Raw genomic sequence first — 26,619 nt, forward strand, 5'->3', positions numbered from 1 at the left:
GTAGGTAAGATTTTAAGTACTGTATTTCTGTGTTTGTTCTTGAATTTCATTGGTGTGATAAGACACGATGTTTCAGAAGCCATTACAGCCTGTCTGGTATTTTTAGGATGCCAGTCTGCTTCACTGACTGTGAAGCCACACTGATGTAATGAAGGTAACAGTTCAGAAGAAGCAGTAAATTATTTCGGATCAATGACTGACAAATTTGAAGTCTTTAGCTACAGCTTGAGTACACAAAACAAGCTAAAGTCAATATGATGTAATTTGTACCAGAAGCTGTTGTGGTGAGCTTTTACTTGGGAGTATGTTGGTAGTCCTGGTCCCTACTAAGAGCGAACTGAACAATGAGTTGCTTCTAATTTTTCTGATCTGCGAGTGTTGAGGCTCCCTGGTGCTCTGAGCCACCTATCAGAGGTCCTTATGCTCAGTGGTCACCCTGTAACATGTTTTACAAACTGAGACTTGCTTTATTTAGGCTAGGCTAGGATAGTATAGGTGTGGTTTTCCCCTTTGTAGGGAAGTGGAGCAGTCACTGCTCAAGCAGCTGCAGGGTAGCTGCAGTCTGGATTTTGATTGCTATCTTACACAGTTGGGTCTGCCTGTTACTGTCCTCTCAGCTAGGTGCTTTTTTATTAGGAAGTCTGGTTTTGTAACTCCCTGCCGAGGCCGTGTTATGGGTTATAGGTCTTAAAGGTCTTAGAACATTTTAGGGTTTAAACAGAGTTGTTTATTATATGAAAGCATGTATCTGAAGGTGCGTGAGTCCTAAAGAGCGGTCTTACAATCTTACAATCGGATATAAACATAAGTCTTAGCAAGCAAATTCTAAGTAAAACAATAACTAAAGCATAGAAGTCTTAACAAACAGAATTCTAGTGAAACAATAAGCAAAGCATAGAAGTCTAAACAGCCTCTAGGTAAAAAAACCTCCAATCTCCTGACCCCAAGCAGGGTTTCCAGCCGTGGGGTTGCTATAACAGAAAGGGATCACGAGATCACAGATCCCAGACAGGGGTCCCAGCCGCGGGGATCACAGCGACAGAAAAGGTCCCGAGATTCAGAACCCACACAGAATCCCTGGCTGGAGGGTTGCAAAGGCAGTGAGGGATCCCAAACCAGACAGAGTTCCCGGCCGTGGTGGCAATGGGGGGGTCCCGAACCCTGCAGAATTCCAACCGTGGGATCGCAGTTACAGGAAGGGGGTCCCGGGGTCACAAAGGCAAGAAGGGGTCCCGGGGTCCTGAATTCCAAACAGAGTCCTGGCCACGGGGATCGCAGAGGCAAGAAGGGGTCCTGGGGTCGCAGAGGCAAGAAGGGGTCCCGGGGTACCGAACCCTCGCAGACTCCCCAGCAACTCCGAACAGAGTTCCGGGGCAAACGCCGTAGGGGGGAAGGCAAGGGACGGGACCCCAGGGCCCTGATCCGAGCAACAAAGGCTACAATAGATGGTACCTTTAGAATCCCATTCGGCTCCCTGGCAGGGCTCCTTCCTCAGGCTGCAGAAGGTGGAGGTTGGATCGATAGATCGGATTGATCAATCCTTCACTTCCAACCCAGAGGCTTTTTATCCATATGTTAAAAATGCATATTCATATCTTTATCTACACACTACCCAATCTAGGTGCAATTTTCTAAGTTTGTAAAACTACAAAAAACTACTAAAAGCAGCATCAAAAACCTACCCATATAGCATATCTATCAGTGCAAAACTCTATCTTACTAGCGTAAAAGTTCTATCTTATTGTGCGTAAAATTCATACCAAAAATTATAAACAGTACTCTACTCTATTTTTGTTGTGTCTAAACTCTATCACTAGGCCTGAAGCTCTGTACTTCTACACTAACAACTAGGACTTAGGGCATGTGAAGCTTAAAACTGAGGTTTAGATTTCTACTTTATGCATATATGACTTTATATATTCTAATTTTTCTAAAGGTTTTGATCCAATCCCTTCACATTTCACTCTCTGTGGAGGATCTATGGAAACATGGACTCCAACAACTCCCTATCAAGGCAGGTAATTTTATTTAACAAAGAGAATAAGATAATGGACATTTGTCAGTAAATTAAGTGGTTGGTCTGTGTGGGCTGATCTGGAAGCACAGGCAGAGAACTTTGTTCCCTAGAAAGACCAGGTGAATCCCATTATCTCAGTATGTGTGTTGTTGAAGCTGTGGTTATACTGTAATTGTTAGTTTGGTACCCTGCCTGTATATTTGCTTTCTAGCAATTTTCCCTTTACTGGCTGATTGGTCTTTGTTCAACACATTGAATATTAGCTAGTGATAAACTGCAACAGTCAAACCACTGAACCCAAGCAAAGGAAAAGACTGGTCCTGTTCCTTTGTTCCTTTGACTGGAGAGGGGTATAAGATCACCGACCTTATTTCTCCAATTCATGCACATGTAACTCTCTTGAAAGGCATTTCAGCTTTCAGTCTCCTTTTTAAGGAAGTTGCTTACTTTCATTAGATTGAGATTTAGGCCTCTACCAATACTGGAGTGACCTGTGATGCCTCTTCATGTCTTCTGTGTTAACTGTTCCCATAGTGCTTGGGGTTTGCAAGTGTCCCTTATCACTCTTATGTCCCCTAGCAGCCATCTGGAACAGGGACGCTTGGAGCTGGTGTCAGATTATCCACGTGCTCAGTGAGCAGCCAGCAGCCACAGAGAACCAGGCAGAGGATGGCACTAATGTGACACTCTGCCTTTTTTGTGCCTGCTTGTTTTAATGAAGCTTGATAGAGAGAGAAGTGGAGCTGGCCAAGACCGCAGGGATTCCTTTTCAGATGTAACCAAGCTAAAAATTTCCTTTGGCTCCATAAGAGACATAGAACATTTCAGAAAAATCCTTTTTTTTTTCTGTAAAGTCGTATCGGATCTTAGAATTTTCATCCACATTATTAAGGTTTATATTCTAGCTCATGTTTAGAGCAGATGTTAACAATAACTGTTGCCACTGAGAACAAGATTCCAAAGTTTGTGTGGCTTTTTTATTGTCTTTAATATTTTAAAAGAAAATCAATTACATGCTTTTAAAATATATCCTGATTCTTCATAATGACAGTGCTGATTTCTGTTTACATGCTTAACTCCTTTGTACAGTGTTCAAAGACTCATGTTGAATTTAACAGAAAACATTTAAGTATGGGTAATTTTAGGGATGATGTTAGAGATATAGGTAAAAGAAATTTAGGAAACCAAGCTGTACTACATTTTGCAAATCTGGAGAAGCTTTTACTTGTAACTAGTTAGCAGTGGATTTGCAAGGGCAATTTAATACAGTGCTTTGTTTACTTGCACAAAACTATGTAAGTACATTCCAGAAATGTCTTTTTTGGTTGGGTGGTTGGTTTTGGTTTGTTGTTTTTTTTTTTTTTAAGGAAGGGAGAGGAGATGCAATGTCTGATGTTTCATAACATCTAAATGATTTAATTGGAACATCCAGCAGTCAAACCTTATGTTACCAAACTATTGAACAGTATAGCTCTGCAAAAGCAAATAGGAAGATGTATTAAGCACTCCCAGCTGAAAGTTTGAAAACTACAAAAACAGTGTGATGCAAGGAGCACAGGAGATACTCTCTTGCCATTTTTATGAAGAGCTAATTACTTACTGTTTATCTGGAAGTTTAAACTAAATATAAGCTGCTAATATAGACTTAAAAACTGAAAGGAAATTAAATTTGAACACTTGAATAATGAGATAATGTGTTTTATTTCCTTTAGAGAATGTAGTAAATTTGCAATGTATTTTGCCTGATGTGTGGATGATAAATGAGTTTTGCATAAGTGTGCGCATATACACAGCAGAATACTTAGGAGCACCATAGTGTCACACCAATTTTTTCTGAAGGGTAGAATTTGTTTGTACTGCAGGATGATCACGTTCATGTTACAAGGAAAGTACCCTGATATGTGTCACAAGAGACTTTTCTTGGTGTTCCCCAAAAATGTAAATAAAAAAGAAGGCATCCAGGATTCATAACTGATGGAGATTATGAAATAGGATCAGTGTGACTTTGTGCCTGGGTAAAGCTAATCTATTGGGAAAGGTGAGAAGAGCTTAAATATTATTAGAAGGAGAGGAGAGCAAAGAGAAAGATTATATGTAATTAATTGTAAACTCTTTAAATAATTTTTAAACACTTAAAAATGGAAATATTATGTACTGCTTAAGCTTTTAATGTGATATCAAGGAAGAAGTGTCTCAGACTGAAATTCCTCAGTACATTAGTCTTATTCTGAAGATGATGCAGGTTGTATTAACATAATGTTGGTTTCTAAAATATAGATGGTTTATTTTAATTTTCTAGAATGTATTGAACCTTATAAATTATGATTGAAGTATAATTTCGTAGCCCAGGAATCCATTAATTTTGGACTGTCATAATGAAGTTCAAGATAAAGTATTGGTTGCTTATAAAAAAGGAACAATTTGTTCAATATAAGCAACCCCTGATATATATGTTTGATGATTCAAAAAGGGCTACTTTCCCAAAATTAGCAGTACTAGTTTCATATAGCAAGTGGCAGAGTGAAGGAATAGCAAAAGTAATACAAATGACAGCTTTTTATAATCAGAAGAGTGATAGTAACTAACAGACTAAAGTTACCACGAGTGCACAAGTGATTAAGAAGCTTCTAAATCACTGTAGCATGGGATGCCAGTGAAAATCTACTAATGGATAAATTGTTTGTCTATGTCCTGGTTTGGGGGAAAGTGAGTTTGCCAGGAAGTTGTGGTCAAACCAATCAGTGGTCAGGTTTGAATATTGGCACCTGCAGTGGCCACTGAGGGGTTGGACACGCCTCTGAGGACACAAGGGGTTAAAAGCAAGGACTCCCAGAGGGACTTCCTCTTTCTGGTTCCACTTTCAGGAAAGAAGCATCTTCTCCTCCTCCCCTGTCCAGCTTACAAGGCTGGGTGGGGGAGGGGAACCATGCAGCCAGGTGGCCGGGCTGAGGTAGGCCGGTGCCCCGGGGGGGGAAAGAGAGTGAACGGGAGAACTTTGGAGGTGTGGAGGTGCCTTTTCCCCCTCCCCCCGTCCTCCCGTGCCGCCTCTCCCCCCCCCCCCCCCCCCCCCGGGAGAAGGTGTCCAGCGGGCGTGAGGGAGTTGCGAAGCCTGCGAGTACCCAAGCCTGCGGCCCTGCCAGGAGCTTTTAACTCTCTCTGTGGCAGAGGAAAACTTTTCCCAGACATTGATTCTCATGGCTGATGGTTTCAGAAGAGAGAGAGAGACAACCTGGGACCGAGATGATAAAGGAAGATGAAAAGAACCCCAGATTGGCAGAGATGAAGGAGTGGCTTTTTGAGCTGGACTTTTCTTGCATAATGTTAGCCATAGACGGACCCTGAATTCTCCTGAACATAAATAAGACTGTATTTTGGGTGGATGCATTTGGCTTGAAACCAGAGACTGTGTGGCAGTGATTGCCACTGTAGGAGTGGAGAACAGAGAAGAGAGGAAGAGGGTGTGGTGACGCCCTCTGTCTTAAGGGATGAAGATCTCTGTTCTTGGAAACCCTCGGCCCCAGGGGTAAATGTGGGGGGGACTGCTTGTCCCAAAATGAGAAGATGGCTGGTTTTTGGTACTTGGCCAAGCATCCTTAAAAGAGCCCTATATGTGGTTTTGGCCCATGGACAGTGGTGAGAGCACTGGACATGGAAAGGAGGGTGTCACCATGGCAGACTTCTCCGGGCGGTGCCATGGGTGACATGGGAACACGGGAGGGTGGACCTGTGTTTCCTGTGGGGGGGTCTGTGGTGCGAGAGAGACTCCTCTCTCCCTGGATGAATGGAAGATTGGTTTTTTTGAGTGATGATGACTTTGATAGGGAACCCAGGGTTTTTGGTTTAAGCAAGTAAGATGAGGGTAATGTGTGTTAACAGTTTGAGCATGTAAGGGGTGGAAATTGGGGGAGGAGAAGAAATGTTCTGGGACGTTTTCATTTCTGCTTCTGGGTGTTTGGATTTTCTTTTCTATTGTCTGTTGTTATGTAGTTTAATAAAGTTTCCTGTCTATTTCAAGTTTTGGGCCTGCTCTGCTCTGTTCTTGACCACATCTCACAGTAGTTCATTAGGAAAAACACACTCATGGGTGCACTGGCATGCAGTGCTAACTGATGACATTCTATCAATGTTTTCAGTTAAAGATTTGGTGCCATTCTGGAAAAAGTGTTCTTCTCCATCACAGCTTTAATGGGCTCTTTAGAAACAGCCTTGAATACTGGCTTTGAGGCCATGCAGGGACAGACTTGCGGGTCAGCTCTGTGGAAGGCTGCAGATTTTGGACAGAACGTCATGATGAACATTGGTCTTTCTATACTATACTTTCCAAAACTGTGTCTAGGGTCACATCAAATCCTAAACCTCAGCCATCCTAAAAAGAGAGAACAGAGTTGAGTGAATAGAGAAAAACTGGAATGTCAAGAAAACTTGACAGGAAGGTTAGTTAGGAGAAACATGGAGGGGAGTGTTTGCTTACAAGATGATTTGTTTCACTTTAAGTCAGTGGCTGAAGAGCATTTACCTTGCCAGATCACTGAAAGCATGTGATGACGGCATGTCCAGTGACCTAATATGAGTGTTGTTTCACCATATGCAGGTTTTGTACCTACAGAAATAAATATTCGGGGCCTTATTCAGGCCCGTATTTCTGTGTCAGCACCAATTCACACAAACGTGCTGAGTGGAACAGTTATGAAGCTGAGGGCTGTGTTCATCATGTTTTTTGTAGGGCATTTCCTATATATTTGTGCTTCTTTAAAGAGTAATTGAGCTGTTTGATTCTATAGAAATAAGCTACAGTCTCATACAAGAGCTGAGCAAAATCAGCTCCATTAGCAGTGGGCCTCAAGGTGTAAGCTGTCCTACTGTTAGAAATGAGACGCTTGACACGGCCAATATATCAAGCAGCAATTCAATTTAATAACTGATTTATTAGCATGGTAAAGTATGAGCAAAGACAGCACGCTGGGTACAGTAGAAGGATTTTCCCTTCCGACTGCACACCAATTGCTGGACTTGCTGGGATTTTATTTGCTATATTCATACATATTCATAAGCTTTTCTCAGCAGTTTCTCTTTCTAATTTTTAACATCACTATTCAATACCTAACAGTCATAAATCTATGATGGTAATGTTTGGTTCCTGTTCAATTTCTATACCCTATTGTGATCTATTTCAGATTTCAATATTCCAGGATGTACATCCAGGATATGTATCCCAGGTGGTGGGGTCCAGCTTCCAGATGTGGGGTCCAGCTTCTATTTTCCAGGTCTATCAGTCTTTGATAGTGATGTCCAGTTTCCTTTTTTCAAGAACCACAAATCAGCGAGCTGAAATCCTTCTTCTGTATCCAGGATGTTTTTCACCATTTTGCGAGAAAGCGTTTTTACATTCTAAAACTACAGTTTGAAATTCTTTAATACAAAACAAGCTTCTAAAGTTATAATTCAAAGACTCTTATTACAGAATTGCTTGAGATTTATAATAGGTAATTGCAAGCAAAGTTTGTTCAAAAACCTTCTTCCATGCTTTCCTCAGTTGTTTATTAGAACTCATCTTTATAACTGTCCCATGGCCGTGTTCTACAATTACAATTACACAGATTCTTTTTATTTCCCTGACACGAAACACAACTTTGTATTTCACACTACCACAGTGACAAAAAGAGGTGGAGTTTCGCTTTGAGAGTCCTGCTCCAGGAGTTGTCTTCCATCAGGCCTTAGTGGAGTCTGAGTCAGAGAACTCTGAAGCAGGATGACAAAATTCTGTTTTCCAAATATATCTCAACCAGTTGAGTAGCATGAATAGTTGAGAGAGAGAATTAAAGAGCTGTCAGCCTTTTATTATTCTATCTGATTCTTAACTCTTGGCTCCAGAGCAGTGCTTTCCCATAATAATGCATTATGGTTGCACTTGCTTAATTAAAATACTTTTTATTTAAATGAGAAAGTTGTACTTCTTGTAAGCTGTACTTGAGTATTTATTTATGGAACATAATTATTCTGTAGGTGATTATTGATTTGCTTTACTGTGGAGTCTTAAAGACAGGGAGCCCTTATACAGTGGAAGAATATAATGGAATTAACTTCCATGGAATAAACTTTTAATGAGATTAACCTGGCTGGAGTAAGAACTGCTTTAATTATTTCAAAGAAAACACTGAAATCATGGTATGTATCACATTTTACAACCAAAGGACTAAAAACTTCTTTAGGCTGGGAAAACTTTGGCTGGATCTATATTACAAGTAATCTGTAGTGGGAATGGATCTATAGAAGAAAAACACTGGATGCTGAGGACATGGTGGCCACAGCCTGTATTTCTTCAGAGGTAATACCTTGAGTAAATTCTACTCTGATTCCAGGGAATGTTTGGACGAGTAGACCACTTTTGGAGAACACCTTCCATTTTAATTTCATCAAAAGAGCAGTGTAGTTAATATACATTACATCAAGGCTGCTCTAAAATGACAAAAAGTGTATCAGAATATGCTACTTACTAAACATTTTCATTCACACAGCTTTTTGATTAAAATCATTATATAGAAGCATATATTTTCACTTATGGCATGAACACAAATGAAAACTATAAGCAGATCTGAAACAGTTCATAGTAGAAAATATAAACTCTTTTTGCTGTGGAAGTAAAATGGTCATTTTTCTTCAATTGGATGAAAGAATGGATTGTTTCTTTTGTGTTTCTATCATAGAAAAATGGAAAAAAATTACTTTCCTTAACTTTTTCAAATACTTGGGAGTAAAAAACATCCGACCCTTGTATAAACTTGGTTTTTTTATAGATACAGAGACTCATGAATTGCGGTCTAAGTCCAAGAGATACTTCAGATGTTGGTTTACAGAGTGACTACAAAATTCTTGTAATATTCAATGAGGTGAAGGGCTTTTAGTAAAATGCATATGACAATAGAGTAGAATTGCTATTAAATTGTTGCTTGAAGTAGAATGGATGTGTATTTTGAAATAGAGGACTACCTTCAAGAAGCAGCTTTGTGCATGTAAGACTCAAAGGTTGCAATTTATAGGCAGTGTATACCAAATATAAAAAATGGTGGAAGATTTCCTGATTAAATCATACATAAACATAGAGATTTAATCTGTGTTATGACAGCATAGTAATGATTGACCTGTTAATGTCAAATTTCCTCTTCCTTCCACAGTGAATGCAGACACAGTCGCTGAAAGATCATTCATTTAAGTAGTTTAACTGCTTCTAGTTTCTATGTTGCAGTGCAATCTATTCTGTTTATTATAACCAACTGTTAATAAAATGGTAACAGTGCAAGTGGACTAGAGGAGCAGAACAGGTATAAGCAGAATCAGATTAACTTATGATCTCCTTGGGCCCAAGTTTTGGTACCTTTTCTGCAGTAAAAGACTGAGAGGCGAACAGGTTATCCTTGCAATGTAAGGGTCCTGTTGCCTAGCATTTCTAATCCTTCCTCATCTCGTCCATCGTCATCCACAACAAACCTTTTGGAGAAACAATTGCATTGAAAAGTAAAATGGAAAATCCTTATCTGTCTACCCTGAATTATTTCATTATACTTTGTGTATTGCTTATGCAACTCTCCCTGCCTCTGTTGGTGGAGTTGGAGTACAGAGATTTTGCTTCATTTGAGCTGATAGTTTTTGTAAGAATTAGGTACTCTTGTACAGTGAAAGACAGTCTAGGCTTGAGCAGCTTGGGAGAAAACCTGTCTAGGGTATGCTGGAGTTCATCATCTTGCTTCATTGCTAGCTGCCATGTAAAACCAGTGGCAACTTTTAATGGAATAAGGGGTTAATTAAGATAAACACATGGAATATGGCTTTCTGCACTACTTAGAGAGAAGAGCCAATTAATCTCCAGGTACAGGGAGAGGGGGTGCGGTGGGATAGGTTTGGTGGGCTGAGTGTGGAGCTCCTCACTGACCTCCCCTGCAGAAATGAAGCATGAGGAAGGTGGAAGTGAGGATGAAGGATGCTGAAGGAATTCAGAAATACTGAGCATCAAGGTACAGGGTAAAAAAGCCAGAACTCAGGGAGGGCTTGTACAGGTACTGTGACAACAGATGGGAGTGTGGTGATGGTAAGTTATGTACCAATTCAGACCTCATCTCTCAAAGCATGCGGATCGGTTTGGGTTTTTATAGTAATGCTTTTATGCTAAAACAGATTTATTTGAACAGTATGAAGTGTGAAGCATAATCCTTTCTTGTAGGCACTATGTGTTCAAGCCTGTTCAAGTAGCACTAAACTGAGCAGAATGCTCGTTTGCTGTTTGTCAGCTTTTTACAGACTGGATGAAATAACCAGGAACTGCAAACCCCAGCTTGTCACTGCACAAGAGATAAATGTTAATGTAGCATTCTTCTGGCTCTTTTGTTATAATAAAGAGCATATAGGAACTTCATCTTAAAAAAAAAGCATAATTTCAGCTAGGATTAGTTGCCTTTTCAAAATGCCAACCAGCTGCTTCAAATAGAGAACCATAAAAATCTTTTGTTTTGAACCATGAAAAATTGAAAAGATGAGTAAGAATAAATAGAAAATAGAGTTTGTTATTTACTCTGTGCATGCAGTGGATGTATATTTGTGTGACAGTGACAGCTAAGATTAGCACCTTTGCTTTTCTGCAATAGGCAAGAAGCTGTTTGAAGTCAGGACATCAAAGGAATCAAATTGATTCCAAATGAATTTCAAGAGAGTGAGGGGGTTATAAGAGAAAGAGGACATGATACCAGTTTTAAATCAAGCTTAACAAAAGTCCCTCCAGTTTCTGGCAACAAAAGTTTGCAGGGAATACCTGAGAAGGATGTGTGATGGTGATGTTGGGCTCATTCAGAAGGTTGAACAAGCACCTGAGCATTTACAAAATAGTGGAAATGATGGTAAATAAACCTAAAAACACTCTCTCGGAAGGTAATAGAATGTCAGATGCTGTCTCAGGACTGTAAAATCAGATTCAGACAGAAGAGGTGCCTGTGGTTACTCTTGTTTTAAATACCATTAACAGAGTCGTAATTTTAGAGCTTGTACTCTTTTGGTGGGGAACAAATTCACACTTGATCATAGTGGAAAGCAAAGCATGCTCAGATAAGAAGTCAGGCCTGTCAACTTTGATAGGTTTTCATCAAAAAATGCAGCAACCTCTTAATTTGCAGCTCTGTGTTTTCCCATTGACCAAGTTTTGGCACCAAAGTATTTGAGAGATTAAAGGAACGTTTCTTCATGCTGATCTCACTAAGAGTAATCTCACCAAGTCACTCCCTTATTCAGTCATTTGCTCACTTTGCTCCTCCTGTATCGTGTTCTAACTCCTAACCTTCAAAGCTCAGTAAGATTTTGCTTTTAGCAATCTAATTTCTCATTTATTCTTTTTTAGATTTTTAGATTAGATTTTTTTTCAGTCTGTCTTCTCATCTGGAATTCCCTTACCTTTTCTTGGTGCAAAAACTAAACATATTCATTTGCACATCACATTGAGGAAAGCTTCTTTATGTTCATTTTCAAAGTGTAAGAACCTTTAGAACAATACAGAGCATTACTGTTAAATTTTTATATTGTTGGTAAACCCTCTGGAACTTCTGAAGCTTGTGTTAAAATAACAGCTCCCTGAAGAAGGGACAAGGGCCTCCTGTGTCCCAGTGATTTGTTGAGAAACCAAATGTTCCAATCTTTTACACTAAGTAGATTAATTTTTTTTTTCCTTGTAAAGTGAACAAGCAGAATGTGTTTTGTAAAGTGCTGTTGTAAAGTTCAATTTGTGAGAGAATTTGATATGGGGTCAGTAAAATGCATCTACTTTTCCTATATTTATGGCTTCTGTTTAATGCAAAAAATGACAGAAGATAATGATTAGCCATGAAAAGACTGGCAGATGACATAGTTCAGTGTTACAACTACTCCAGTGTAGCACAGCCTGGTAGTACAGCATTAATCATGGAATCTTTTCTAGGTGTTTGCAATGCCCTATAGGCTTATGTAGATTCCCTTTGATTTCTTTCTAATGTGGTGAGTTTTTGTGTTAATGTATTTTAAAAAGAAATTGTATTAAACCAAATGGAGATGCTTCTAAGATTGCAAGATGGTTCCTTTCTCTGAGATTGCTATTGACTGTATCCCTTTAACTACTACATATGATACAGAAATCTCACCGGCTGTCATATATGATATGTCTCCCCCACTGACTGTTTTCTGGATGTTTAGGTGAAATATTTTTTTCCTCTTTCTGATGACTGATAGAAGTTGTTATAAAGTTAGATGGCAGTTCAGTTAGTAGGGCAGATTTGAAATTATAACAGTTGCAGTTATTGATGCTTTATTTGTGGGTGTGCATATGTGGCTTCTCTAGCTGCCTCCCATTAAGCCAATAGGAAAGAAAAGCATTCTGAGTTTACATGAAAATTTCTCTTTGTTCTGGACTTGGTGCTCAGGATGGCACACGTCTTGCTTGGCAATTAATTATTTGGCTGTTTAAGCAACTGCGTTTATGGCTTTTGACAGTGAAAGTAAATTCTAAATCACTGTATTAAAAGGATAAGTATGAATTTAGGCAGCAGGAAAAAAATGCCAAAGATGTGTTATTTCCAGTTTATGTGGAAACTAAAATGAAGAGTGAAAGGGAGGGCTATGTATTAGCCATGTAAGAAGGAATTTAGGGTAAGAGTTTAACACTGAGACGTGGTCTGTGTTTTGGTAGTGGTCAGAAAGGTTCTCTTTTCTCTTGTTTTGTGATTTTATGTTCATATAATAAACAAGCAGAAAAGCAAGTGATACTTAAGAAACTCTTTCCACCGGAAAGTTGTCACATTTCCTGTAACAGATTTTGGATGGGAGTGAGTAGTTATGAAAGGCATTTATTAGATAACTATGCAAAATGAGGCTTCTTGAGAAACACAAAAGTGCTATCTTGCAATTAGGGATTTTGAACAGTCAAATAGTTCTGTACTCTGAGCTTTGGGGACATATGTATCTTAGAAAAATACTTGAGACATACTATTTCAAAGTCTTTTGCTAGGTCTTTGTAAGGAATTTGACCTTCATATACTTTATCCTGATATTTTTAAATTTGTTTGCTTCTTTTCTTGCTACATTTTTCCAGTTCACTTCTTTCTTTTCTCCTTATGCGAAAAAAGCTTGTCTTACAATTATAAAGACACTTTTTTTAAAGCTGGCTGGAAAAAAATAAAACTACATTAGTGGATTAGTAATCAACTGCATCTATTTTTCTTTTTCCAAACTGTTCTTCAAAAAGATGAAATTAATAACTGGGAGGTAATTTTCTGCAGTTTTATAGGGGTAGAGGAATTTGGAACAACAAAACTGCTTGACTGTCTTTCCCAGCGCTGAGAGCAAGTGACTCCCCCTCCCCCAGCTCTTTTTACCTTTCCCAAAGCTGGTGTTATCTCTCCCCTCTGAGGGACACTCCCAGAGACTTAAAAACAATAGGTGTAGCCTTGTGCTGCCATGTCCTTCAACTACTCTCTTTGTTCTGATTAAGTACTGCCATTAGGGTTTCTTAGACACATATGGGAAAAAATTCTGTAAGTGAAAAAAGAGGCAAATCTAACCCTCAACATTATCCACCCTGAATTTTTTTCCATACCAACCGATTACATTGAATTTAAACCTTTAAAAATATATACACACATGCACTACCTAAATTATATACATATATGCATACAGACATGGGTAGAGACACGTGTTGTGGGTAGTTCATCCTAAAACAAGGTCTCCTTGAGGTATGCATCGGGTCCCTCCATCCCTTTGCATCACCCACCAGGTGCATCCTGATCCCTGAGCGAAGACAACCCCACGGATGGGATTGTCTTTTCTGGAGGCAGAATTAATCCAAACAGTTTTTCCCAGCATACCTCTCATGTGTACTACTGGAACCTTATCTCCATCTGTTGTTCTCAGGGGCTCAGATTGGGCAAGGCCTGCTCGGTTGGTGGAACCTCGAGTGTTCACTAACCATGTGGCCTTTGCTAAATTAATCTCCCAGTTCTTGAAAGTCCCCCCACCCAGTGCCTTCAAGGTGGTTTTAAGCAGGCCATTGCACCGTTCAACTTTCCCGACTGCTGATAAGGAATATGGTACACCCACTCGATGCCATGTTCCCTAGCCCAGGTTGCTATAAGGCTGTTCTTGAAATGGGTCCTATTGTCCGACTCGATTCTCTCAGGAGTGCCATGTCTCCACAGGACTTGCTTTTCCAGGCCCAGGATGGTGTTCTGGGCAGTAGCGTGAGGCACAGGGTGGGCTTCCAGCCATCCAGTGGTGGCTTCCACCATGGTCAGTACGTAGCGCTTGCCTTGGCGGGTTTGGGGAAGGGTGATGTAGTCAATTTGCCAGGCTTCCCCATACCTGTATTTGGACCACCGCCCGCCATACCATAGGGGCTTCACTCGCTTGGCCTGCTTGATTGCAGCACACGTCTCACAGTCATGGATAACCTGAGAAATGCTGTCCATGGTTAGATCCACCCCTCGGTCTCGTGCCCACTTGTAGGTGGCATCTCTGCCCTGATGACCTGAGGCATCGTGGGCCCATCAAGCTAGGAACAACTCTCCCTTGTGTTGCCAATCTAAGTCTATCTTTGACACTTCTATCTTGGCAGCTTGATCTACTTGCTCGTTGTTTCAGTGCTCTTCGTTAGCTGGACTCTTGGGGATGTGGACATCTACATGGCAGACTTTTACAGCTATCTTGTCTACCCGAGCAGCAATGTCTTTCCACTCAGCAGCAGCCCAGACTGGTTTTCCCCCACGCTGCCACTTGGCCTTTTTCCACCTTTCCAGCCAACCCCACAGAGCATTGGCCACCATCCATGAATCAGTGTAGAGGTAGAGCTTTGGCCACTTCTCTCCCTCAGCAATGTCCAGGGCCAATTGAACAGCCTTGAGTTCTGCAAGTTGACTGGATCCACCTTCTCCTTCAGTGGCTTGTGCAACCTGTCGTGTGGGGCTCCACACGGCTGCTTTCCACTTCTGGTTCATCCCTACGATGCGAAAGGAACCGTCAGCGAAGAGAGCATAGCGCGTTTCTTCTGCTGGCAGCTGATTATACGGTGGAGCTTCTTCGGCACGTGTCACTTGCTCTTGTTCCTCTTCATCAGGGAGACCAAAGTTTTCACCTTCTGGCCAGTTTGTGATTATCTCCAAAATCCCAGGGCGATTTGGGTTTCCGATATGGGTGCGCTGAGTGATGAGGGCAGTCCGTTTGCTCCATGTGGCGTCGGTGGCCTGGTGGGTAGAGGGAACCTTTCCTTTGAACATCCACCCCAGCACAGGTAGTCGGGGTGCCAGGAGGAGTTGGGCTTCTGTGCCAATCACTTCAGAGGCAGCCTGGACTCCTTCATAGGCAGCCAAGATTTCTTTCTCTGTTGGAGTGTAGTTGGCTTCAGACCCTCTGTAGCTCCGACTCCAGAATCCCAGTGGTCGACCCCGAGTCTCACCAGCTACCTTCTGCCAAAGGCTCCAGGACAGGCCATGGTTCCCAGCTGCAGAGTAGAGCTCGTTCTTCACCTCTGGTCCTGTCCTGACTGGGCCAAGGGCTACTGCATGAGCAATCTCCTGCTTGATCTGGGCAAAGGCTTGCTGCTGTTCAGGGCCCCAGTGGAAATTGTTCTTCTTGCGGGTAACCAGGTAGAGAGGGCTCACAATCTGGCTGTACTCAGGAATGTGCATTCTCCAAAAGCTTATGGTGCCTAGGAAAGCTTGCGTTTCCTTCTTCCTGGTCGGTGGAGACATCGCAGTGATCTTATTGATGACCTCAGTGGGAATCTGACGCAGCCCATCTTCTTACTTTACTCCCAGGAACTGGATCTCCTTGGCAGGTCCCTTGACTTTGCTCTTTATGATTGCAAAACCAGCTTCCAGGAGAATCTGGATGATCTTCTCTCCTTTCTCAAACACTTCCCTTGCCGTGTTCCCCCACACAATGATGTCATCAATGTACTGTAGATGTTCCGGAGCCTCACCCTTTTCCAGTGCAGCCTGGATCAGTCCGTGGCAGATGGTGGGACTGTGCTTCCACCCCTGGGGCAGTCAGTTCCAGGTGTACTGCACGCCCCTCCAGGTGAAAGCAAACTGAGGCCTGCATTCTGCAGCCAGAGGAATGGAGAAAAATGCGTTAGTAATGTCAGTTGTGGTGTACCACTTTGCTGCCTTGGACTCCAGCTCGTACTGGAGTTCCAGCATGTCTGGCACAGCGGCGCTCAGCGGTGGAGTCATTTCATTCAAGCCACGATAGTCCACAGTCAGTCTCCATTCTCCGTTAGACTTGCGCACAGGCCAAATAGGGCTGTTGAAGGGTGAGTGGTTTTTGCCAACCACCCCTTGGCTCTCCAGCTCTCGGATCATCTTGTGGATGGGGATCACAGCATCTCGATTCGTCCAATACTGCCGGCGATGCACCGTCGAGGTGGCAACAGGTACTCGTTGCTCTTCTACCTTCAGGAGTCCTACTGCAGATGGGTTCTCTGATAATCCAGGCAAGGTGTTCAATTTCTTAATGCCCTCTGCCTCCACAGCAGCTATTCCAAAAGCCCACCTGAGTCCCTTAGAGTCTTTGTAATAGCCATTCCTGAGAAAGTCTATGCCCAGAATACTCGGAGCCTTTGGGCCAGTCACAATCGGATGTTTCTGCCACTCCTTCCCAGTCAGGCTCACCTCGGCTTCCAACAGAGTCAATTCTTGTGATCCCCCCGTCACCCTGGCAATGGAAATAGGTTCTGTTCCCACATGTCCTGATGGCATTAGGGTACACTGAGAACCAGTATCGACCAAAGCTTCATATTTCTGTGGCTCTGATGTTCCAGGCCATAGAATCCACACAGTCCAAAAGACTCGGTTTTCCCGTGCCTCTTCCTGGCTAGAGGCAGGGCCCCTCTAGCACCGGTTACTACTCTCTTCCTGTGCATACATAGTAGAGGTTCCTTCAAGGGGATCTGACAGACCATCCTCATTTCTGTAATACCTGACAGCCTGGTCATGGGAGGCTGAGGCTACCTGCATTCTAGTGGAAGCCCCTCGGTTAGTGTTTCTCTGAGCTCACGCACCCGTGCTGCTAGAACAGAAGTGGGTTTCCCATCCCACCTTCCCATGTCTTCCCCATGGTCATGCAGGAAGGACCACAGGTCAGCTCGTGGGGTGTACCCTCTCTCTCTAACTGAGGGACGTTGGGTTCTGACTCTGGGGCCTGTGACTCACGCCGGTGCCACATGGGAACTGTTCCTCCTCATCTCCTCCCTTACCTCCCTTATCTCCTCCTGGAGTTCATTAACCACACCAGAGACCTGAGTCTGCATTGGGCCACTGATCATACTGTCAAAATTTCTAAGCTTGCTGACTACAGAACCTACAGTCACTCAGCTGGTATCAGCATTAATCATTGACATGAATGTTTTGTATTCGGATGGCCCTTTAGTTGCTAGATTCCACAGCATTTGCCCTGTGCACCTGACTTTGTTGGGGTCATTGTTATGCTGTCCATCCCTCCCAAAAACTACCTCCAGTATTGCCACTTCTCTCAGCTTTTGGATCCCTTCCTCAACAGTCTTCCAGCGCATTGCTAAGGTGGTGCTCCTGCATTCTGTCTCTGTGGACAAACCTCTCCCTTACACTCATTAAAAGCCGCTCCCAAAGGTGAAGGGGTCCTTGCTCCCTTACAAATACCTGATTTGCACCTGAGTCTTGGGTCAAGGGTCCCATATTCCTTGCCTCACCACCATCCAGTTGCACACCTCTACCTATAAGGTCCCAGACCCTAAGTAACCAGGCTGTATAAGGCTCACATCCTCGTCGTGCAGCATCTTTTTGCAGACTACGGAGATTTTCATATGACAGGGACTCAGTGATGATCTCAACCTCTGGCTCCCCTGTGGGTTGTGAGTGCCCTCCTTTTTTATCCTTATCACCTGGATGCTCTGATTTCACCTTATATTTCTTCCTTTCCACAGGGGCAACTGCTGCTGGCTGTGACTGCCCCTGTGGTTCAGCTGGAACCTGGACGGTTGTAACATCTGTGGGTTCCACTGCTGCACCTCAGAATCTGCTTCTTCAGGGCAGGGGGAGGGTTTGCCACCAGCTGGGGCTAATGAGGCCAATGAGGCCACCACTGGGGAAATGTGCTCCTTCAGCATCTGGCCCATTTCCTTCACCAGAACTCCCACCCAATCTGGGTGGTTCATTTCTGAGGTGGGCTTCATGGCAGGGTCAAGTGGTGGGGCAGCATCCTTAGTCTGTGGGGCAGTGTCAGGCTCTATGGCAGCATCCCCAGTCTCTAGGGCAGTATCCTTATTCTCTGGGGTAGGTATCAGGGTGGTTATCCAGGTCAATCTCCCCTTATCTCAGAATACTAAATAGAATAGGCCTGTGAGCAGTACTAGCCATTTTATGATATCATTAGCATTCAGAGAAGATTTAAACCCTTCAAAAACTGGTGGAATAGACCCAAACAGCTGAGTGAAGGGTTGGGAAAAAATTTCCCCTGGTGTCATTTCCTCACAGTAGGTACCATTGTTAAAGTAACCCCACAAACAAACACTTAGAGTGTGATAGCCATGTATCCATGTGCCTGCCTTCCAGAGGAAGTTAAAAATCCATGAATTCCTCACCTTATTAACCCATAGTGCAAACTGGATAACAGCCACAGTAGCCTTAGTTATAGGGCCCATGTTTAGATTAGGGCCTGCAAATGGGAGAAACACAGCCACAACCACATGCCACCCAAACCAAGGTAAGCTAAACCACATGATGCTATTTAGGGAGGTTTCTATACCCAGTGCACAAGGTCACTTAGGAACTGTTATTCCTTTTCCTCTCAATGCCCTCAAGCCCCACAATGGGTGCCAAAAAATCTGTCTTGGTTTGAAAGACAGGTATCTGCTAGGAAGGGGGCAGGACCTCCCTAGAGATGGAGAATTCAAATCCCCTCCCTCCAAGTTATTCTAATTTAGAAAATTAAAGGGGCTTTCAGACAGAGGTATGGGGATAGGAATAACAGTTCTTTACTAGTATATATGACAAAACAACAAACAAACAACAACTACAGCATTAGTAATAAACAGAACCAAGAACCTTGAGGGCTTTCTTTCACAAAAGCCTGGGGCAGTTTGATCTCGGTGCCCCTGCAGGATTCCGAGAGGCTGAGCTGGAAGGGTGGAAAGTCCCAGGCTGGTGGATGAGATGAGGATCTCTGCGCTGGTAGCTGGAATGGCAGGGGGTGTCCCGGCAGGGCTGGGCAATGCAGGGCTGCAGAGTAGCGGGAGAGCCTCAAAGCTCCGAAGCAGCGGCGGTGGGGGGAGGGCTGGAGAAAGCGAGCTCAGGATTCCTGGGTACACAAGCCGATGATGGTAGCTTTCCCATGACGAGGCAGAGGCAGAGTGATGGCCGTGAACTCTTTCTGCAGCGAGGGGCAGCTTGACTGTCTTCCTCGGCACTGTGAGCGACTCCCCCTCCTCTAGCTCTGTCTTTTACCTTTCCCAAAGCTGGCGTTATCTCTCCCCTCTGAGGGACACTCCCAGAGACTCAATTTAAGACTAAGTACGGTCATTAGGGTTTCTTAGAAACTTAAGGGGTAAAAAATTCTGTAAGTGAAAAAAGAGGCAAATCTAGCCCCCAATACGTACCAAGAGAAAACCAATGGAGATAGTAGCACTTTCAGTTTGAGCAGTGGTGTTGGTGCAACAGCTTATAAGAGATCTTTCAAACAAATCATTGCTTTTGGAAATAGCTATTTTATATAAACATCCTAGCTCTATATAGTGCACAATTTAAGGTTTTGTTTAGATTCTTACAAGGATCTGGGGTTTTTCAAAGCAAAAATGTTTTGTAGTGAACAATTAATTGAAAGGTTTTTAAAGATTCGGAATGGAATTTTTTTAATATGCAAATCAACAGCAACACAGACCTGCATTCTTTTCTGCATTTTGGAAGTTACCTTCTCAGTCTTCTCTGTGTTAGAAATGAGATGCTTGACACAGCCAATATATCAAGCAGCAATTTAATTTTATAATAATTAATTAACATGGTAAAGTGTGAGCAAAGACAGCATGCTGGGTGCAGTGGAAGGATTTTCCCTTCCGACTGCTCACCGATTGCTGGACTTGCTGGGATTTTATTTGCTATATTCATAAGCTTTCTCAGCAGTTTCCATTTTTAGTTTTAACGTCACAATTCAATACTTAAAAGTCATAAATTCATATTTTGTCCTGTACAATTCTATAGGCTATTGTGATCTATTTTGATATTTCAATATTCCAGGATGTACTTCCAGGATATGTTTTCCAAGTGGCGGGGTCCAGCTTCCAGATGTGGGGTCCAACTTCTATTTACCAGATCTATCAATCTTTGATAGTCATGTTCAGTTTTCCTTTTTCAGGAACCATAAATCAGCGAGCTGAAATCTTTCTTTCGTGTCCAGGATGTTTTCCCACCTTCTGTGAAAGGCCCGGGCCCCCTTCTTACTTCCTTCTTTTATCTAAAAGGCTTTTTACATTCTAAAACTACAGTTAAAATTCTTTAATACAAAGCAAGCTTCTAAAGTTTTAATTATAAGACACTTATTACAGAATAGCTTGAGACTTATAATAGGTAATTGCAAGCAAAAGATTTATTCAAAAACTTCTTTCCATGCTTTCCTTGGTTGTTTATTAGAACTCATCTTTATAACTGTCCCATGGCCATGTTCCACAATTACAATTACAGATTGTCTTCATTTCCCTGACACGAAACATAACTTTGTATTTCACATCTGTGCAGAGCAGTTTTCTCATAATTCATTTTGATTGCTTGTGGAAGAAGCCATCTTGAACCTGTCAAGTACATACATTTAAAATATTTGGGGACATGCTGTGTGCAGGATATAATTATTTTCTCCTCCACTTTCTCCTATTTTTTACTTACTTGTTTTATTGACTTAGGAGTTTAGTTCAGTGGAAAGTGTACAGAACTTTCTTAAGAAACTTTGGGAAAGGAATTAGCTGAGAACTTTACATTTTGACTAGGCAAAGAAAAAATGGCAGCATTCTGAAGACACATTTTTTAATTTGGAAAAAAGTATTTACAAAGGTGTGACACAGAAAGGGACTGGGAGAAGTGCCTTTGGAATATGTCACTTTTTCCTAACCTTCCATATTTTTAGAGTGATTGCTTAGGCCTTAAGGCAACATTTTTAAATTCTTTTCATTCTCCTGTATTCCAGCTTTTAATTTCAAAACAACTTCGTGGGAAGGAGTTGCTCATACTTACATTAAATAACCTTATATTTATTTCTGAACATCAGACAAGGAAAAAAAGCCAAAATGTTTTCTTCTAAAAGTTAAGACAGAGGAAACAAAAAGAGTTTAATAAAATGGCTACTGTAAGTAGGCCATTGAGAATTTACCTCAAAAGAACACATAAGAATTGCTTACATGAATAAAGGAGCTACCCATCTGCTATAAAATATAGGTTTCTCTGAGCCTGTGCTGTGAAATTCTTCTGCAAGTTACCAAGAGCAGAGTTAACTGGTGAAGTCCTCAAAAGGGTCAGGCAAAGTGTTCTAGGAACGATTGGTGTGTCAACCTGTGTTATATGGCTGAAAACTTGAAAATTAGTAAAGTCTACTAAATAATTTTTAACTTCACTTGAATTAAGCAACAGTAAAAATGTAATCCTGTTTCATTTATCACAATCCTAAAACTTTTGCTGATATCTGTTATTCAGCTTTTCCAAAAGTATAATAAATATGTTGGCTCCTGAAGTAATCTTTCTTCAAAATTATGATTGTTATATGGATTAAATTATACACAGTTGGGTTGCAAACCTGATCTCTTTGATCAGGCTAACCTGGCTAGCTAGTTTCCTCTTCATGCTAGACTTCTATACTTTTATTAAAATCAAAAGCTGTATAGCAAGTAACTATATTTGAACATAGCATTTCAAAACAACTACAAATTGGCACTATTTTAAGTCAAATGTTCAGTTATTTGCTTATGTGTGAGGAGAAAAATGAGACTTTGTACAACTGTATCATAGGAAACCAGTAGAAATGAATATACTTACCAACATTAACATTGCTCACTTCTTTAATCTAGTGAACTATTATATAAAAAAACAAACCCTGGTTTACTGTATTCAGTAGAGCAATAGCAATTTATATCAGATGTTAGAAAAGGTTTGTTTTTATGGTTATTACAGTATACTGGCAACCTGATACAGCCTCCTGACATAATATCTTACCTTTTTGTCATCCAGATAGCAGAAACCTCAGAGACACTATCTAGAAAAAACTTCATTTCTCTTGATGACCTCTGCAGGCTTCTGAGATAGTTGTGGTGGCAGAAGTATGTAAAGTTGATTACGCTAATAAGTTAGTGTTGGGTACAGATGAATAACTCTCAAGTCAAGCTTTCTTTGCACAAATCTGACCTTGTTTGAATTGTTCCTTAGATGAGAAAAGTAAATGCAGGGAGCCAGCTTTTAACATGCTTCTTGGATTATGGAAACACTCTGTTCTGGAGCTCAAAAAGAAACAGGGAGATTTAGTTTCAGATGTTATCGTCTCTAGGTTGGTCTGTCCTACAAAACTGAGTATTTAATTTTTTTCAGGCCAAAGCAATATACCTGTATCGTAACATAGGGAACATGTTTCCTTCCTTTAGAAGGAAATCCTACTTAAGAAAACACATCTTTTAATATAAGCAGTTTAAAAAGGTCTTTGGTAAAGTATTTTCATATGCTCTATGTTTCAAAATACGTGAAAAGTTAAATGCAAGCAGAGAAGGAACAAAGGAGGCTGAAACAAAGAAAATTGAATTACGCAGATCAGGTGGCTATAAATTAAGACTTGAAACTACTTATTGGAGCCAGTGAGATGAAAGAGACATTAAAAAGTACGGATGCGAAAAGGGATGTTCTTGCATGCAGGACTGGAGGGCTTAGTAAAGCCAAAGAAGGCAAGAAAACAAAAATACACTTTTAAAAAAGTAATAGGAAGGATCCATTTGGAAGATTTGAATCAAGAAAGCAATAATATGAAATAGAATAGACCAGAAGATTAAAAGAAGCAATATTGTCCTTCAAAAGGTTTGAAAGACTAGGAGTCTGAAGAGGAATTCTCAGGTTTACCTGTACCTACTGGAGAATGTACACATTAAGAACTCACTTGACCCAAATCTGCCTTGCAAACAAGTTTTGGCTGCAAACATTTGCATTATGTTATCCTTATGTAAAAACACCTTTCACTGGCAGTCAAGTATGTCTTACAATACTGGTTCTTTGGGGGGGAAAAAAAAGAGTTGACTGAAGAAAGTACTTCTGTATCACTGAACTTACTGTACTTCCAATTGCTGTATAATTTGAGGGGTTTTTTGTGATAGTTTCTCATCTTGCTGTGGTCATTAATGTGACTGATTTAGGAACTGCATGGTGATGCTTTGGGAAGGCTGACCTGAAACAGAGGCTAAACAGAGCTAGAGAATAAAGTAGATATTTATTGAAAGGCCTTTAGGGTATACCTTGGGCAGGACAAGAGCCTGACCAGGGCTACACCCAAGGTGGACTTAAAATGGTCACAAAATGGACAACTGGTCATAAGGTCTTATACTTTTATAAGTTTTGGTCTATTTGCATATTGGGATTTAATTGTCCAGTTGCAGCTTTGGGTTGTGAGGTCTCATCGTTCTTGTTCCTCTCTTCAGTCCACCTTTGCTTATGCTTTTGGGCCTGAAAGTTGTCCTTGGTCTTCAGCAGGAAAAGGATTTGTTTTGTCTACGTACTCTGTGAAGAGAGCTTACTAACACTTAATGTGAGGCTCAAAACTACACACCTAGGCAGCACAGAATCTGAAAAACATGAAAGCTAAAACTTAAGGCATCATTTCCTCATTTTGTTTAAGAAAACAAAAATGTACGTGAAAAAAAATCAATTTTCTGTCTTTCCTTGTAAGAAAGCTGCAAATAATGGATGTTAAAGATCCTCTCATGACATGGATCAACTCCCTAGTTTTTAGCTTTCTGTAAAGAAAGGTGAGCCTAAAAACCACTGCTGAGGTATCTGAGAAGCCTGGATTTTTCCTGGAAGCTGATAGAGCTTTGTTTGTCCATGTAGCCAGTTTCATAAAAGTGTTTTTGTCTGTCTTACTACCAACATAAGCAGTACTTCTATAAAAGGTACTACTTCCTGGCCTCTTGAAAACACTCAGTGTCTAAGAAGCTCAGACAGGTGAAACCAGTGTAATTATTCTGAGTGTTAATTCAAGTGGCTCATGGGGAAGCCCAGGTCATTTCCCAATCTTGCAGCCAGAGAACAGGGAATACCTTGCTTGCTTGGAAGAGTGACAACTAGCAGCACAATGTCTGTGAGGATTCAAAAGAAACAGACATGCAGCTGATCCAGTATCTGTTCTGTTTGTTTCCTTGAGAGAGGGTTTACTATTTTTTGCTACTTGAGCTTATGTTGGTTCTTCAAGTGCAGTACGTACAGAATATGCACTGTTTTGTGCCAGTGTAAGCATATTTACATTTGGGCTTCTGCCACCAAAACTCCTTTTTAAAGGAAATCAGATCTCGTGTTTCTCCACAGGCATAAGTTTCTCTTGGCTTAACCTTATGAAAAATACATACAGTTGCATATTGCCCATTAAAAAAAATAAAAGTAAACTTCAAAATAAGGTGACTGAAAACAAAAGTCTAAATCCAAAGAGCAAAATTGTGCATTCTGTAGGTTTCTAAGACAAAATATCTGGGTTAGGAGAAGAAAACTGAGGAACCTGAGCCTCATATATATGAGTGCATATGCATTTTTTCATATTCTTTTTAAGCCATTTGTTTTGATGTCATCATACATTATTTTCTTTAAAGGAATCTGGCATGTGAAATATATGTATATCCATGACTTAGCAAAAAATTAATTTAAACAGTTTGTCTATCAGCAGTACTGTTAGAAGTTCAGATATTTTTGTATAAGGACTAAGGAAATAATTCTAAGAACTTGTTGTGTGGAGTCTTTCTGAATTTTATATTTTCATTTCCTAAAATGGCTTTTGTCTTGGTTTTGTTATTATTGTTGTTTCTTACTCAAACAGCTGGCAGGGTAAGTGGCAGCTGTAAACTTAAGGGTAGGCTGCAAAGTTTTTCTTCCAAAGCTTTTCTTTCATGTTTAGCCAAGTGATAGACATGGAGGGAAATGTAAACTCTGCCTCAGAGTATCCTCATGGCCATCTCTGCTGGTGAGCAGACAGAGGGGCAGAAGGGGGGCTGAAGCTGCCCAATCACAAGGGCCCGGAAGGCGCTGGCCATGAGCTACAGCTCCAGGTTCCTCAGAGGAGGAGTGTTGGGGGTTGGATTTGCCTCTTTTTCACATACAGAATTTTTTCCCATAAGTTGCTAGGAAAACGTAACGACAGTGCTTAACCAGAACAAAGAAAGTAGTCGAAGGAGATGGCAGCACAAGGCTACACCTATTGTTTTTGGTCTCCAGGAGCTTCCCGTGGGAAGGGGGGGGGGGGGGGGGGAGATAACATGAGCTTTGAGACAGTCAAGCTACCGCTCGCTGCAGGAAGAGTTCACAGTCATCACTCCATCTCGTCCTAGGAAAGCTACCGTCATCTGCTCGGGTTCCCAGGAATCCTGAGCTCGCTTTCTCTGGCCCTCCCCCCACCGCCGCTGCTTCTTCAGAGCTTTGAGGCTTTCCTGCTGCTCTGTAGCCCTGCACTGCCCTGCCCTGCTGGGACACCCCCTGCCATTCCAGCTACCAGCGCAGTGCATCTGATCTCATCCACCAGCCCGGGACTTTCCACCCTTCCAGCTTGGCCTCTCGGCATCCCGCAGGGGCACCGAGATCAAACTGCTCCGGGCTTTTGTGAAAGAAAGCCCTCGAAGTTCCCGGTTCTGTTTATTACTAATGCTGTAGTTGTTGTTTGTTTGTTTGTTTGGTCATATATACTAGTAAAGAACTGTTATTCCTATCCCCATACCTCTGTCTGAAAGCCCCTTTAATTTTCTAAATTAGAATAACTTGGAGGGAGGGGATTCGAATTCTCCATCTCTAGGGAGGTCCTGCCCCTCCCTAGCAGATACCTGTCTTTCAAACCAAGACAAGGAGGAATGTGAAGATGGTGCTTGGGGGCTCTTGATCCTGTACCCCTGAAACCAGCCCTCCCCATTTCACCTGCTCTTTCTCACTTCATCCTCCCCCTGGGACAGAAGGAAAAGTCATCCACTTGTCCTCTCACAGTCATTTAACTACTTCTCTCTAATCCCTGGCAGTCCAACTGGGAACTGTGTGTTGTTGCACTTTGTTTTATTTGGAATTATGGGCTAGAACCATTTCTATTTAACATGGGAAACAAGCTTTGCAGAAAGTCAACCTTTACACTGGGAAAGGAACTTCCTATAAAACAAACAGATGTTTATACTTTTGTGTGCAGGTTTGTTTGTGGGAGCCTTTGTGATAAACTGCATAAATGCAATATGGAGTTCTAACAATTAAATGATGACTAATGAGTTTGATTGCTTTGACATGATCTGCACGGGTGTAGCAGGAACAGGATAACTTAGATCATAAGGCAGAGCTATCCACAGCTGGACCTCAGACCAGGCCTCAGGCCAGGGCCTAGTA

General features: G+C 41.6%; 1 protein-coding gene across 9 annotated transcripts in view; it reads left to right on the top strand.

The window, feature by feature from the left end:
* The window catches only part of SH3RF1 (SH3 domain containing ring finger 1), a 128,509-nt gene that overhangs the window by 38,847 nt on the left and 63,043 nt on the right, over positions 1–26,619 (top strand). The window contains exon 2 of one of the 9 annotated variants that reach the window (XM_063424311.1): positions 1,937–2,018. The exons of the other annotated variants lie outside the window; for them this stretch is intronic. Within the exon in view, the coding sequence (XP_063280381.1) occupies positions 1,989–2,018 (30 nt within the window). The 5' untranslated portion in view covers positions 1,937–1,988. The remainder of the gene's footprint in view (positions 1–1,936; positions 2,019–26,619) is intronic. 9 annotated transcript variants of the gene reach the window in all.

Source organism: Prinia subflava, assembly GCF_021018805.1.
Source record: "Prinia subflava isolate CZ2003 ecotype Zambia chromosome W unlocalized genomic scaffold, Cam_Psub_1.2 scaffold_2cwr_NEW, whole genome shotgun sequence".
Lineage (NCBI taxonomy): Eukaryota > Metazoa > Chordata > Aves > Passeriformes > Cisticolidae > Prinia > Prinia subflava.